At 35.2% G+C, this 14944-nt stretch overlaps 1 protein-coding gene across 25 annotated transcripts in view; it reads right to left on the bottom strand.

Annotated features, from left to right (window-relative positions):
- The window catches only part of KIDINS220 (kinase D interacting substrate 220), a 114055-nt gene that overhangs the window by 14350 nt on the left and 84761 nt on the right, over positions 1–14944 (bottom strand). For 7 of the 25 annotated variants that reach the window (XM_070512645.1, XM_044771907.2, XM_044771906.2 and 4 more), the window contains exons 23-27: positions 12642–12820; positions 11308–11543; positions 9120–9233; positions 7769–7825; positions 1875–1907 (exon numbers count right to left, since the gene is read on the bottom strand). In XM_070512645.1, the coding sequence (XP_070368746.1) occupies positions 1875–1907; positions 7769–7825; positions 9120–9233; positions 11308–11543; positions 12642–12820 (619 nt within the window). Of the gene's footprint in view, positions 1–1874; positions 1908–4852; positions 5184–7768; positions 7826–9119; positions 9234–11307; positions 11544–12641; positions 12821–14944 lie in introns of those variants that run through there. The other 18 variants (XM_070512648.1, XM_070512655.1, XM_070512656.1 and 15 more) reach the window with 5 other exon arrangements.

Raw genomic sequence — 14944 nt, 5'->3', positions numbered from 1 at the left:
AATTACCATCAGGAAAACACCACAATAATAGTGGTTGCATACAAGATGCATCAACGGATACTAAGATTAATGGGCAAAAGTATAAGCAGAAACAGGAGATTTGCAGAGTTTCAAAATATCTCCCTCAAGATATTTATTCATTATAAAGGGAAAAGTAAATCTTTACAGTGTTCAAACCTGGCAGACACCACCTTAACCAAGTGATGGAGGGTAGCAACACCAGTGGTAAGGCAGGATCATCATGGACCCTCTAATGTGATGCTCTGGGAAGGGCGGAGTATCGTTCCTGTGGTTCTCTTGCCAAAGATGTATAACCTCCTTCTAATCACAAGGAAACAGCAGAGAAACCCAAAAAAGGACAGTCTATAAAGTACCTGACCAGCATTCTTCAAAAGTGTTAATTAAGGCCATGAAAGACAAGAAAAAGACTGAGGAATTGTCATAGATTAGAGAACTCTAAGGAGAAATAACCAATAAAACACATTGGAGTGGATCCTGGACCAGAAAAATGACGTTAGTGGAAAAGCAGGTGAAATTCAAATAAGTCTGTAGGTAATAGTAGTGTACCAATTTTAATTTCTCCTCTTCAAAAATATACTACAGTTATGAAAGATGTTAACATTAAGGAACACTATTTTTGTACCTTTTATTTAACTCTAAAATCATTTTAAACCAAAAAGTTGCTTTTTTTAAAATCATAAAAGAACTCTTTCTGATTGTGCTAAAAAGGACAAGTATAATAGATAAAGAACAGACTAACTCTGTCAGCTTAGGGGGAAAATGTAAAATGCCAGAGCATCTTATCTCCACGGAGAGTCTGAGAATTCAGCAATAGAGACATGTTAATAAAGATACTACTCTTTTCCTTTAAAACAAAAAGTTCCACCTAATTTTAATTTCATGATCCTTTAAAACCTTTATGAATTATTTTATTTATGAATTATTTTAAAACACATTTTCTCTTTCATTGGGGATTATGGAGAAAATATATATTATCTCTGAACGACTTTTAGAAGCTGTAAGAAAAGACAGAAGCACATGGACATAAGATCTGTGTGACTCCATCAAGGCCGTAGTCTGACTTTGACTATTTGTAAGTTGGGCTTTATCAAGATAAGGGGTAAATTATCAATAAATTAAAATGTGTTACAATATGATTCTTTGAGTAAATGAGAAATGGTAATTACCTGCCAGGTCTTTTCTAAAATAATCATATATAATAAAATTACTTTGAAACCAAATGAATCTCGCTAGCCAAAATGATTTTTGGATGCAAATCTCATAAAAAGAAGGAGAAGGAGTACAAACGTGATAAGGAAAAAGCATATCTAACAATTCATTATGTAAATTCTTAATAGAAAATTAATATTACTTTGGCAATACACAGAATGGTAATACTTTAAAGTTTATCATGCATTCTTACTTGAAATTTACCTGTTACAAATCAAGAACAGATCATTTCAGCATACATCACAATTTATAAAAAAAAAATTCAGAAAATTGAATGCAGATGTTAGTTTCTTTAAACTGTTAAAAATAAACTTCAAAATGCACACAAATCAGAATTTCTCCAGGTATAAATAAGGCTAACAAAACAGATTGAAATTACCTTGATGGAACTGTTATGATTTTATATTGTAAGTAGATTAAAACTACACCCTGAAATATTATCATCTTTAGTAAATTTATTAAATAAGCTTAGAATTGATTAGCCAGAAATGAGTGCCATGCAAAGGCTGAAAGCAGCTATTAAAATAAACCCAAGACACTGAAATGAGCACAGAATTAGAAACAGCCCAGCATGAAGTTGCCAATGATTGCTTCTAACAGTCTAACAAGAAAAGTGAGGAAGATTTCACTAAAAGTTTCTGTACCTGTCTCTGTTTGTTAAACCCAGAGTCACACGGCTTTAAGGAAGGAATAAAACAGAATGAAGGACACAAGCTTAAAAGCAAAACGGCAAATATACACATACAATAAACACAGCAGCAGTTTCGTCATTCTTCTTATCTTCCCACAACTGTGAACAAGCCACCTCTACAGCCACACAAAGCAAGGAACGCTTGCACACACGCACACAGCAGTTTAATTTCATTAACGTGTGCTTGGCAATTTTAAATTGTATTCTCAAAATGTATATTCTTTTGATTAAAAGAATAAATCATGGGCCATAGATTCAACAAAAATATCAGGCAAATCAAATTTGCTATAAAAAGTCAAACTTCCTACTATACACAAGTTTAAAATTAATTTTTAAATATTCTGATTAGAAAATTGCAACTATTAATTGCAGACCAATTTAATAATAAGGTTTAAATACTTGGAATTCACAGGATCACTTCATAAAATGAAATTTATCTGGCCACATACAGTTAATGTTCAGAAACATACTTTTCAAATTTGGGGTTTGTTTCACTGGGCATGCGGCACGTTAAATGGATGCACTAAAATACACTGGAAAAGAAAGGCCTTAAGAGCCACACAGCTCAAGAAATTACACAGGTAATGGTGAAAATTATCTGCATACTATGGTTAACATTTCAGTGACATAGCTTTTTAAAAACTCTAATTCAAAGCAGACATACTACTATTAACTATTTTTCTGAATCTATTAGGTTGGTGGTAAATATTCTTAAAATAGTTAAAATAATCTAGAGATGACTGACAATATTGATTCAAAGTTGATTTACAACACTGTTCTAGTACAATAAAGGGCAGGGCTTTGCTAGCCTAATGCCAGAGGTTTTCCTTTCCTTCCTTTTTTTTTTTTTTTTTTTGCTGAGGAAGATTTGCCCTGAACTAACATCTATGCCGATCTTCCTCTATTTTGTATGTGGGTCACCACTGCAGCATGGCAACCAATGAGTGGTGTAGGTCCACACCTGGGAACTGACCAGGCCATGGAAGTGGAGCACGCCAAACTTGACCACTAGGCCACAGGGCCAGCCCCTAGATGTTTTTCTTTTAACATTCACTATCTGGAGTACTTCATGGGAACCCTGTTTTCTAGTTTACATATCAATTTCATCATTAGCAGGCTTTTTAGAAAGTTACTATATCTATCTGTGAGACTTGAAAAAATATCAAAAAGGGAGTACTAATGAAATTACAGTTTACTACAAGATAGCCAAATCACAAAATAAAGCTATTGTTAACCTAGTTGGAAAAACATAACTTACTCTTCAAACTACATGAGAAATAACAATTAGGCCAAAGTTGACATATGAGGCTTAATATCCCATTTCAAGGGCAATCTTCTAAAAAACACAAATACTAAAGAACTGCAATGAATATGATTTTGTTACTTTTTAACTTTTACCTGTACTCTAGGATTTCAAGGATATCATCACTGCGTAATATATTTCTGTAAAAATACATCAAGCTACTTTTAGTTTATTAATTGTTTAGGGAAAAAGTTTTCTTGACTTGAAGTCCTGCACAATGACTTTCAAACTGGAAGTGAACACAATTTTTCACTATATTATTAAAGGAAAAATAAGCTAATATTTTTCCAAATTGAAACAGAATAACAAAAATGTACTTCTAAAATACTTTCGAAAGTGTGCGTGACCCTCCTGAGAGAAGCGCTGAGAGGTGACGGGGTGACCTGTCCCCACCCACACTCTACGCGGAGCCCACCACGCGCCCGCTTCACCCATGGCGTCTCTGACTTCCTCGTCCAGTCTGCTCCTCAACAGTAGGACACAGCTTGATTTGGACACACATCTGTTAGAACACAGGTTATAAGTTCTAAACCAGTGGTGGAAATAAAAATTATCTACAGTTGAGCCCCATCTTTTTTTTGCTTTTTGCTTGGTCACTCCACTGACTGGATGCAGTTTAATGAAAACCAAGACCTTCTTTTTTAATACCTTTATTAATTCAGCAGTTTTCATCAATCTCTAAAAGTAAAAGTAACAGGACACTGGAACTCAGGATACTGTTATTAACACTGCCTTTGCAATTCTGAACTTCCTTGCAATTAAACTTGGTGCTAATTACGTATTTTCACACCTTTTCAACGAGGTATAAAAGTGACCTAAATGAGGGTGTCTGAAGGTATGGAGTAAACGCTATGGCAGAGAAGGTCAAGAGGGTTTGCCTTAGTGCTGCCACTTCCCCCTGGCAGCCTTCAAGACCATAAGCTCAATGAGGGCAGGATTTCCATCAGTTTTGTTCACTGCTGCATCCCACTAGAATAGTGCCTGCTAGGTATTCAATAGATTTGTTGACCCAGTGTATGATCACACAGGCATCTGTAGTACTAGATGCTAAATAAATAATTCAAGGAAGGATAAAAGTGTAAAGAAATATTGTATCACTCCTTCCTTTGAAAAAACACAGTTACCACTGTGAACACCATACTTTAAATAAAAACAGACTACAGGACTCCTCAGAGTAACTCTTTGAAATACCATAGCAACATGCCACTGAAGACACCTGGCTCAAGACAGGTCCTCCACAAAGGGTGCTTCCCTTCACTGTCACAGAAGGGTCTGAAGCCACTGCTTCCCAGTGGGAAGTGGACTGGAAGAGGGCAAAGCCACTGAGGAAAAGCCCCCTGGAGAGCTTTAAAAATTCAAAGTATTTGCAGCATCCAAAGAACTGAGAGATCCTTTTAAATTCCAAGAAAACAAACCAATTGACACCTCTTGGGTCAGAGAAGCATCAACAGACAAAAGGCTGAGGTAATCTAAACGGACTGGGTATTCATGCACTACTCCCATCACTGAGACAAGGGTTATTTAACACCAAACAGTTTTAGTTTCTGAGTCTCTAAAGCTCCACAGAATTTGGCCTTTGGGGTAGTAACAATAATAATTATTATTAAATAATTAAATAGTTAAAGTTTGCTAAGACTAAGTAATCCTTAAATCGGATGGATGCGGTAGGTCTGTTTTTCCACATAAGGGAGTTGAGTATCAGAGAGGTTAAGTAATTTGTCCAAGGCAAACAGCTAATTACCAGGGTCTATTTAACCTGAAAGCCCAGATACCTGACTAAGGCATGCACAGCAGCAAAGAAGCAGCACGATACTGAAGAATGGGCGTGATACAGGCCTCGCAGATTCTAGCTCCACGTCTAGCACTCCCCACCTGTGAACCTTGGGTAAGTCTCTCAGACTCTCTGAGCCTCGAATCCATGCTGTGGAGCAGGACTGCATCACAGGTTCTCTGAGGATCCTCGAGAGGGAAGGCAAGTCCAACGTGGGGCCAGAGGTCTTTTTCACTGGTTTCGTAAACTGGAGTTCTGATTAAGACTACATTTCTAAAAAAGGCTTCTCTGCTTTGAAAGTTTGAAAAACACTGGCCCTTTCTAGCTCTAATATTCTGCGGAGCATATCTTGAGTCCAACATTAACATTTTTTCCCAGTTTTATAAGATTTGGCATATATTGTCTCTATTATAAAATTATAGGAAAAAAAGCTAGCACAAAGGCTTACATCATCACCTTTGTGAAACACCTGGACATATCTATAATTTATCTGATAAGTCCTTGGCTGGCCTTTATAAGTTACAATTATTACAATGTCCCTTAATGTGAAGAAACTAAATTATTTTCATAAGGATCTGCTTTATAAAGGTTAATCAGAAATTCCTTGTGGTAAAAAAATATGGGACCCCCTCCATAACTGAAAAGACTATACTTAGTTAACTCTTTATAATCTGGCTTTTTTGGTGGGTTTTTTTGTTTTGTTTTGTTTTTAGCTTACTATTCTGTATCTGTGTATCTATACCTTATTATTCTATATTCTGCATCTACAATGACAATTTCTCCAAAAATGTTTGTGTAGCTTCTGACTTATCTAGAAGCAGCTCTTGTCATCAAGTGTTGCACACAGGGGACAGCTGAGTGAGCACAGACGGACTCAGTCTGTAGTCCTATTATCCCAGAAATACAGAGAGTTTTCTACTACAGGACTAGAAAGCCATACAAGCCATGAAGGGCTAAGTAATTTTTATATTAACTACTTCTACGCTGGTTCAGCTATAAAGATCCCAAACAATGTTCCATGTACAGACACTTCTCAACATTTCCACCACTGCTTTTAATTTGGCTTTGAACTAAGTGTCTACTTTTACTAGTGTTCTACAAAACAAATTTTACGTGCTATTGTCATTATTAATTCCATAAAAGCAAAGAAAGTTCAGTAAGCATCTATTATTCACTAAGTAGATCACAAAACTATCTTTTAATATTAAAAGAATAGCAAATAGTATGGTTATTTTACTAAACAAAGGCACTAACATATTTAGAGCATCTTTACTCTTTGTTATTGGGCTTCTAAACACATCTCGAGGATTGCACTATTTCCCCTTCCCCAAAAACTCATTTCAAAATTTGCCTAATGCTCTTTCACTGGTCTCTGAAAGAAACTACAGCCACGTTTTAATTACAAGGGTTGGTCCACACTCTTAAGCATGGGCACAGCGACTACTTCAGCATGTCTGTGTCATTAAGACCATCAAATTCTTCACAGTATCTGATTTTCATCAAAAGTTTGCTGAGGAATTTCAGCTCAGAGAATTGCATTGCATGCATGAATCTATGCATTAAAGGCTCTCTGGCTAAACTAAAAGTCACTCTTGCACACAGGGGCAATGAGCCATGGATTAAAGATTCCCCTAACACCAAAAGAGAATTATTATGGTTTGTTGTGTCTACCATTTCATGGATAATTGAAGTCACTCAAGCGCTTCAGCTAAAATGTTAATGACTTAAAAAGAATCACCAACTCCGCCATGAAAACACCAAAATGATTCTTCTCTCTGTTACTAACACTAACTCAGAGAAAATTAAAGTTAAAAAACTCCTGCCTATCCAAATGCATGTTTTAAGTTAAAAAACTATGGATATTCTCAGGATGCAAAATTTCAGCACATTAATTCTCACTCCTATGCCACATTTCAACATAGCTTTAGATTAAATCGATCATGTTTACATGGGCATAACATTCTTTAAATAAATCAATAGGAGTTAAAATGCAAACCGGGTTCTTCAATTCCACCATGACTGGATAAATGAAGATTTTAAGGCTCATCACATTAAACATACTTCTTATTAAATACAAAGTCTTGAGCAATAAATACCCAAAGTGACTTCCTATATAAGTTATTTTTTTAAAGAAACCCATCTTAAAGTGTTGGACCAAAAACAAAAAGGTTTTAATAATGCCCTTTACATGCTGAACTAGCTCTGTGTTTATCTGGAAATTTTATTTTAATAAATACACAGATAGAGAAAGGCAGTACTGCATTTACACGAATGCTTCATAAACTGTGGCCACTCAGATTAAGAATGAGTCACTAAAGATCCTTTCTGGTTTACACCATCTAGCTCATAATGCCTTTTTGTCATCTCAAGGGCAATCTGGGATATTTCCAAAAGTATTCTATGTCTGTAGCACCAACTGCAGGCTTAAGAAAAACAGGCAAAGGTGAAAATAGAGGTCAACACTGAGGAACAAATACCACCAACAGAATGTTCCCGATGGCTGCTGGAAGCCCCTTCCTTACCCGACAATAAAAAACCCCACCCCGTGTCATTGAGAAAGGGGAAAAACAGGAGGAAACAAAGGGTCAAGTTAAACATTAGCTTTTACATTAATCCATGAACTATGATTATTAGTATTCAGCTACTCTACACTAGCTGCGCATCACGTCACAGACGCAGAGTTAGTGCACTGCCGTCATCACAATTCAGACAGTCGTTACTGCTGCAGAAGCAATGAGATGCGCGAGTTCCACACCACAAGACTACTCATTACCCTCGAGGAGTCTGTGGGTGAAGAAAGCCCCTCAGCAGCATCCTCCTTGATAACCTCCTAACAACACAAAACAAGAGTGTGGGTAAAGGTGAGGGGTGAGCCAAACTAGGATGATGAATGAACACGATGTAAAAATAATAATATAAAACACCAAAACCTGGATGGGATTAGATTTCTCCCTTCAGTGACAACATTTTTGTTTTTATTGATGTCATAATAGTTTGTACATTGTGAAATTCCAGTTGTACATTATTGTTTGTCAGTCACCATATAAATGTGCTCCTTCACCCCTCATGCCCACCCCGACTCCCTTCCCCCTGGTAACAACCAATCTGTTCTCTTTGTCCATGTGTTTGTTTATCTCCCACATGAGTGAAATCATACAGCGTTTGTCTTTCTCTGTCTGGCTTATCTCATTTAACATAATACCCTCAAGTTTCATCCACCTTGTTGCAAATGGGATGATTTAGTGACAACATTTAAAAATTTAAATAACAGTTTTTTGGGTTTTTTTAAAGATTGGCACCTGAGCTAACAACTGTTGCCAATCTTCTTTTTTTTTTTTTTCCTGCTTTTTTTCCTCCTCAAATCCCCCCAGTACATAGTTGTATATTCTAGTTGTGGGTCCCTCTAGTTGTGGCATGTGGGACGCCACCTCAACATGGCATAATGAGTGGTGCCATGTCTGCACCCAGGATCCAAACCCTGGGCCACTGAAGCTAAACCCGAGAACTTAACCACTCAGCCACGGGGTCGGCCCCCAAAAATAACAGTTTAAGCTCTATAACTTTTGTCTCCTAATTTATAAAAATATATTAACAGGGAATTTCTTTTTTTTAAATTTTTAATTACCACCAGGAACACCTAATATTCTAGGCACAAATGTATTTTGTTTGGATTAGATTCAACAGTATATTTTAATAATTCCTTTTTCCTATTTAATTTCTGACATTAGATTAAAATGTTCTTTTAATATATGCTAATTTTTATACCCTAGGGCTAACATATATATACAGATACCATATATAAATATATCCTTTAAAAAGATATTAGAAATTAGTATAGATATAAAGGTTTAGTTTTAAAAGTTTTGGTAACAAACACTGCATTATAAGCCAGAAACTCTGGCTGCAAACAACTTAGCATTTATTCACTGAGGCTAGTCATTTTCCTTCCATAGATATTTATCAGAAATGAAAACAAAATAAATTTTTTGTTAGTAACAGCTTATGTTTCTTAAAACCATTTACAAAATAAGTTGCGCTCTTTTACCCCAGAAAGGACATAATCAAACTTGAACGCTGCCTATGTTGCTTATTGGGTTACACTTTAGTTACCCTTTTATACTTACTAGGCCATTGCTCTGATCTCTGGGCAAACTCGTTTTTACTGATGGACGTGAGATGAGATGTTGGGAACCGCCAGGGTAATACCTTGGCGTGTAAAGGTATGGGGCAAAGAATGGCTATGGAAAAAACACGTAACAAAAGAAGGGGTAAACAATTACAGAAATCAAAGTGTAATGAGATTTACCAAATGAAACTAGCCAATAAAATGCAACTCCAAATTGCTGATGCAAATGACAAAACAAAAGAAAAAAGGCTCACTCATATTCTATAAGCTATCAAACCCAAACTTAAGACAGATTATTTATTTATATTGTTGATTTAATATAAGCTTTTTTTTAAGCAACTAAAGTTCTGCACCTTACAATTTGACACAAGAATATCTCTTTACATATACCATTTTTATGGGCTTACCATGTGTCTGGTTCTAAGTGATTTACAAATATTAATTCACAATCTCTTTTAAAAAAGTAGAATAGCATCTTAATAGAATACTGTTCTTTACAAAAAAAAGATTAGCTTTAAGTGAGACCAAAAAAGGTCTCGATTATATGAGAACATCCTAGCATGGATTCCAGGAACACTGTTACTCTAAGTTCCTAGAATTTACCTTATATCCTATACCCTAGAGTTTACTCTATTTCCTAAATAAGAAAGAATATCTTTTTAATGGGGAATCCATCATTTAGATGAGATCTATAACTGTAGTATTTATTTGTAACCAGTTTCATATAAACAAGGAGATATCAGATTATATGGGCTAAACATAAAGATTAAAATTCACTAAGCTTCATTATACTGAACATCTTCCCCTACCTTTTTCACTCCTGCCATTTTAAGAAAATTATTGTGCTTTTCAGACTAAAAACTTCAAATAACTACAGCAAAAAATAACCAGACCTAAAAGCATGAGAAAATTTTAAATGCTTTAAAAATAATAAAATGCTATTAAAGCATCACATGATTGTTATTCATATAAAGTTAGTGAACACAAGGTCTCAGCCTAGATGGTATGGTAAAAATTTCTTTTTTCAAACTTCTTGGTCTCAAAACTTCAACTGTCATCTAATGATCAATTGAGCCATTTTACGTAACACTACAGCAGATTTTACGACTAGTAAATAAAAACCTACCCCTCAAAGTTTACAATGATGGAATACATTATAAAATGCTATGGTTCTACCTTTGTCTCCTTGTCTGAGCAAAAGAATGGATAGCATTCAAAGGACCTCTATGAATGGTGTACCTGATTATTTATATGGCCAACATTTTTCAAAAACTGAAAATTTAAATTCTGGAATCCCTTCTTTGCCACATTTATTCTAAACTTCTCTTTCTTCCTAGTTCATATGAAATTTATTTAGGCATGCAGTTGGCTTCTATGAATACTAGCCCCTATATTTTCAAGAATTAGATTAATGAGAGAGACAACAAAAATAAGTAATTACAATGGATCCTAGACTACAGTCCCAGAAAGCAAAATACTTGGGTTCATGCTCCATTTTCCTATAGGAAATATTAGTATTTAAGATCATTAAAGTAAGGATAGCTTGGGCCTACTAAACTTGATAGGGTCTGAATACCACTGATAACTAACTGTGCTTTCATCTTTTCCAGTAGAAAATTATCATATTTATTCTAAGTGAACAATTATACATCACTAAAGATAACTTGAAATAAAACTTTAGAAAACTGGTTCTGCTGCTATCATTTAGCAATAACATCTGAGTCATACAAGCAGTATTTTCCATCACTATTTCACATTTAAAAGCTATAATATATTAAATACAGGTTTATGGAACTATTGTAGAAATTTATCATTATTTTAAATGCCAATATAAATTATTATACAAGATATAACAAATGGAACATTTGTTTATAAACAAATACGGAAATTCCCTTTGAAGCACAGGATAGTCACTGCTGACCCTGTGGAGTTTGACTTTCTTATCAAGATAACAAATAAAAGCAAAAAGCATCTCTAATATTCAGACTCAACTGAGATCTAAAACCCACTAAAATTCAAAATTCTTTTAATTTTTAAAATATCATATACAATAAATTCAAACTTAACATTATTCCTATATTAAAAAACTAAAGTACAATTTCAAAATAATAGACTCCATAAGCAGAAAATTTCTGATACCTCCCTAGAACAAATTCTTAAAATGAAAGATTCTAGCACTTCCTTACCCTGTTATAGAAGGGATGTTGGGGTCCTGTCATACCACTGTAATAGCTGCTGTGAGGCTGTGGTGACACAACCCCACCTCCAAATGGTCCATTGAAGGATGTGGAGGAAGAGCAGACGGACGGAGGCTGGCTGTAGCCTGACGGGGGTCTAGGATGAGAGTCATGCAAGGGCAGCGGGGGGAGCGGGGGGTACGCCAGTCCACCGATATTAATCTGGTCTCTTGCAGCACGAACATCTAAAAGATTAAATGACATCCCAGAAGGCAAAAGAAAATAGAGCATTAGTAATTAGCCCAATTACCACTTCCTACTCTAATTACCAGATAGAAACATGACTTTACCACTCTTGCCAGGGATTCCAACCGGCTCACAGAAGTAGACAGGGAATCTTGAATTCTCCATAGACATTCTAGTAAGAAAAGCCCAACTACTTTGCATAAAAAGTAGTTTTTCACCATTTGAAAAGTCACAACATCTAGATTCTTCTCTTCAGTTACCAGAACTATATATTTTTCTCTGACTTTCTAAGGTATTTGTTTGTTTGTGGTATTCTAACAATTCTTATGATTCATAAGTATTACCGACTACTAACAACTCACAATTGTGTAGAGTTAATAAAGACAACATTAGCTAAGACCTGGGGTTTGCAAAAGATAAAGATACGACTCATCCGCCTCTGAACAACAACAAACAATGCCATAGTCACAAAACACACCTGTGACATCAGCTTTATAACAGGTATCTTAAAAAATGTAGGAGTAGTGTAAGGCTCTCTCTTCATAATTCCTGGAAAACTCAAAGGTGGGTCAGCAGTGCCAGTATCATATACCAAAGACAGTGTGTTTCAATAAAGGTTTTGTGTGCGTGCATGTGTATGGTGGTGACTCAAGAACAATCTAAACTACTCCAAAACCTTCACGTCACTGTCTCCAAGTTACAGTCCACAAATTTAAGTTAAAACTTAAAAAGCAATATGATGATTTTCTCACCACTCCGGTCCTGTTAAGAACGGGAGATTGGTGACAGAAAAATTACAGTGAACCGACATCTTAAAGTGGTGACTATACGTTAAAAGGAATTTGATGCCAAAGTAAGGATTCAGGTGTGTGGGTTGGGAAACAGAATAAAGTGAGTTTAACAAATAACATTTTCTTAACATTCCCAAAAGGGCGTCAAGCCTCCTCATCCTCAGTTTCATTACTTCTTCTGTGTAGTGGCTGGTTCATTATTTCTTGATTTCTCATGGAGCAGAAGAAACTTACATAGCTAAGACAGAAATAGGAAAATTTCTGAGGACTTTAGAGAAGAAAATTCCATTTACTACTAATACCCACCTGCAATGATTTCCCGCAGTTTGGGGTCTAGGTTTACAGTGCACGGCAAAAAGGTTTTCACATCTCGAGCCACAAGAACTGGGGTCCTTGAAGACAAAAACACTTCAAAATTTCTTATATCTCCATCTATTTCAAGCAGTGGCTCAACATCTTTAGTTGTTGGAATATTCTTTGATATTCTTCAAACAAGAAACAAATGAAAAAGGTCATTAAGGTCACTATTAGAAAGGCAAATTCTGCATGTAACTTAAAATTTGTTATTTAAAAAATAAAGAACACATTACACATCTTGCTCTCATTTAAAAAAAAATTTTTTTAAGGAAAGAAAAAGGAACAAAATAAATGGTATAGTTACAAAATTACTAAGGTAACAGGTGTGGGGTCAGAATTATATTGCCTTTACCCAAAGGTAAGACCTTAGGCTGGGAAACCAGAGCAAGGAAACTGACACATATATATACCAGGCACTTCACACATTGATGATTACCTCGCAATGACGGTTAAATAAGTTATCATTTTACACATGAGGACAGTGGGCCTCAGACAAATTAAACAGCCTGCCTAAAGTCACACAACTAGGAAAGAGAATCTGACTGGCTCTAAAATCCATGTTTATTATAGAATACCATGGTTCTTGCCTTTGCAAAAAGAAGAAATAAAGAATAATTTTTAAATAAATTACACAAACTAAAAAAAGTTAGCACAAATTTTTCCTTTTCAAAAAAGGTTTTCTTTTCTATCGTAAAAGTAATACATGCTTACTGTATAAGCATATATATAAGACAAAGAAATACAGAATAGAGGGAAAAAAACATAATTTTACCAACCAGCTACTAATATAGTGTGTCACTTAGCCTTTTTTATTATACAGAATTTTTTACATAGTTGTTTATATACGTAAACAATTAAGCCTTAAATGTAAAAACAAGTAACACTCATTCATTAAAAAATACTTAGTAAGCACTTCTATGTTGAACTATAAGAAACTGCCATTTTTATAGGTCAAAATGGTCAAATATTGACAATTCTATATGGTTCAACCTACTATATGCCAGACAATGTGCTGATACGACGCAGTAAGTAAAAATGCATCATAGAGGGATGAAAGGATGGAAAATGCAAAAGAGAGCTTAACAGACAAGGAGGTAGATGAGAAAACTGGAAATAACCCAAATGTCTACTAAAAGTTGAAGAGATAAATAACTTGTGCTATATCTATATAATGGAATACTACTTAGTAATAAACAGGAATATACTTATTTATACATGCAATAACATGGATAAATCTCACAATAAATTATGTGGAGTGAAAGAATACAGCCAATAAAGAGTACATAGTTGGATGTTTTCATTTTTATAAAACTAGAAAATGTAAACCAATCTACAGTGACAGAAAGCAGATAAAGGGTTCCCTGTGAAGTCAGGGATGTGGGAGAGAAAGGAAACAGGGAGGGATTCCCGAGGAATAGGAGGAAACTTCTAGAAGTGATAGATATGTCCACTCTTCTCATGGTGGTGATGAATTTGTGGGTACATGTGTATATCAAAACTTGTGGAATTGTGCAACTGAAATAGCATAGTTTATTGTATGTTGATTATACCTCACAAAGCTGCTTTAAAATCACTGTATATTCGGAGATATCTTCAAAACACTCAATTCCCAGTTAGTCAAGAATATTAACTGTTAGATTATAGTGGGTACAGTTTCAGAAGAGCAGAAAGATTTTCATGCCCTTCAAAAAGTGAAATGGGATCTTACTGTAATATTAGTTACAGCTATATTATTTCTTTGGGACTAGCACTCTACTGGTCAGACCAAATACTTGGCTAATAGCCAAATAGTAAAAGCCATCTAAGGGAAAATCCAGAGAACAAAATTAACAAACAAGAAAAGAACAGGGTAGGGTGCTGGTGAGAAAAGAAGGACAGCAATTTTGTCTTAATGAATTTCGGGAAGTCCCTTTTATGGACTCACACACACATGTATGAAATAGAAAAGCCCTCCCAAATGGGATTACTTCTTAACAAACTAAAATGGTATTCAAACTGATTACTAAATATATCTAAAATGAAATGGAAAACTTGGAGAATGGCTGCACAAAATCATTTGCACAAGTGGCCAAAATATCAGAGCTTAAACAGTTAAAAAGGTAGTTCATCTATTTCAGGAGCTTAACATAAAATTCTAAGAGAAGCTAGAAAGATTTAGATAAAAACACACAGCTGACAAGTCACATGAAACAAATTAACTGAATTTTAATGCCAGCTCTGCTTAAGCTTGAATGTGAACAGTGTTCTCAATA

The sequence above is a fragment of the Equus asinus genome, chromosome 6 (assembly GCF_041296235.1).
Source record: "Equus asinus isolate D_3611 breed Donkey chromosome 6, EquAss-T2T_v2, whole genome shotgun sequence".
Taxonomy (NCBI): Eukaryota; Metazoa; Chordata; class Mammalia; order Perissodactyla; family Equidae; genus Equus; species Equus asinus.
The sequence above is the reverse complement of the archived record's forward strand: the minus strand, read 5'-3'. Positions and strand labels throughout refer to the sequence as shown.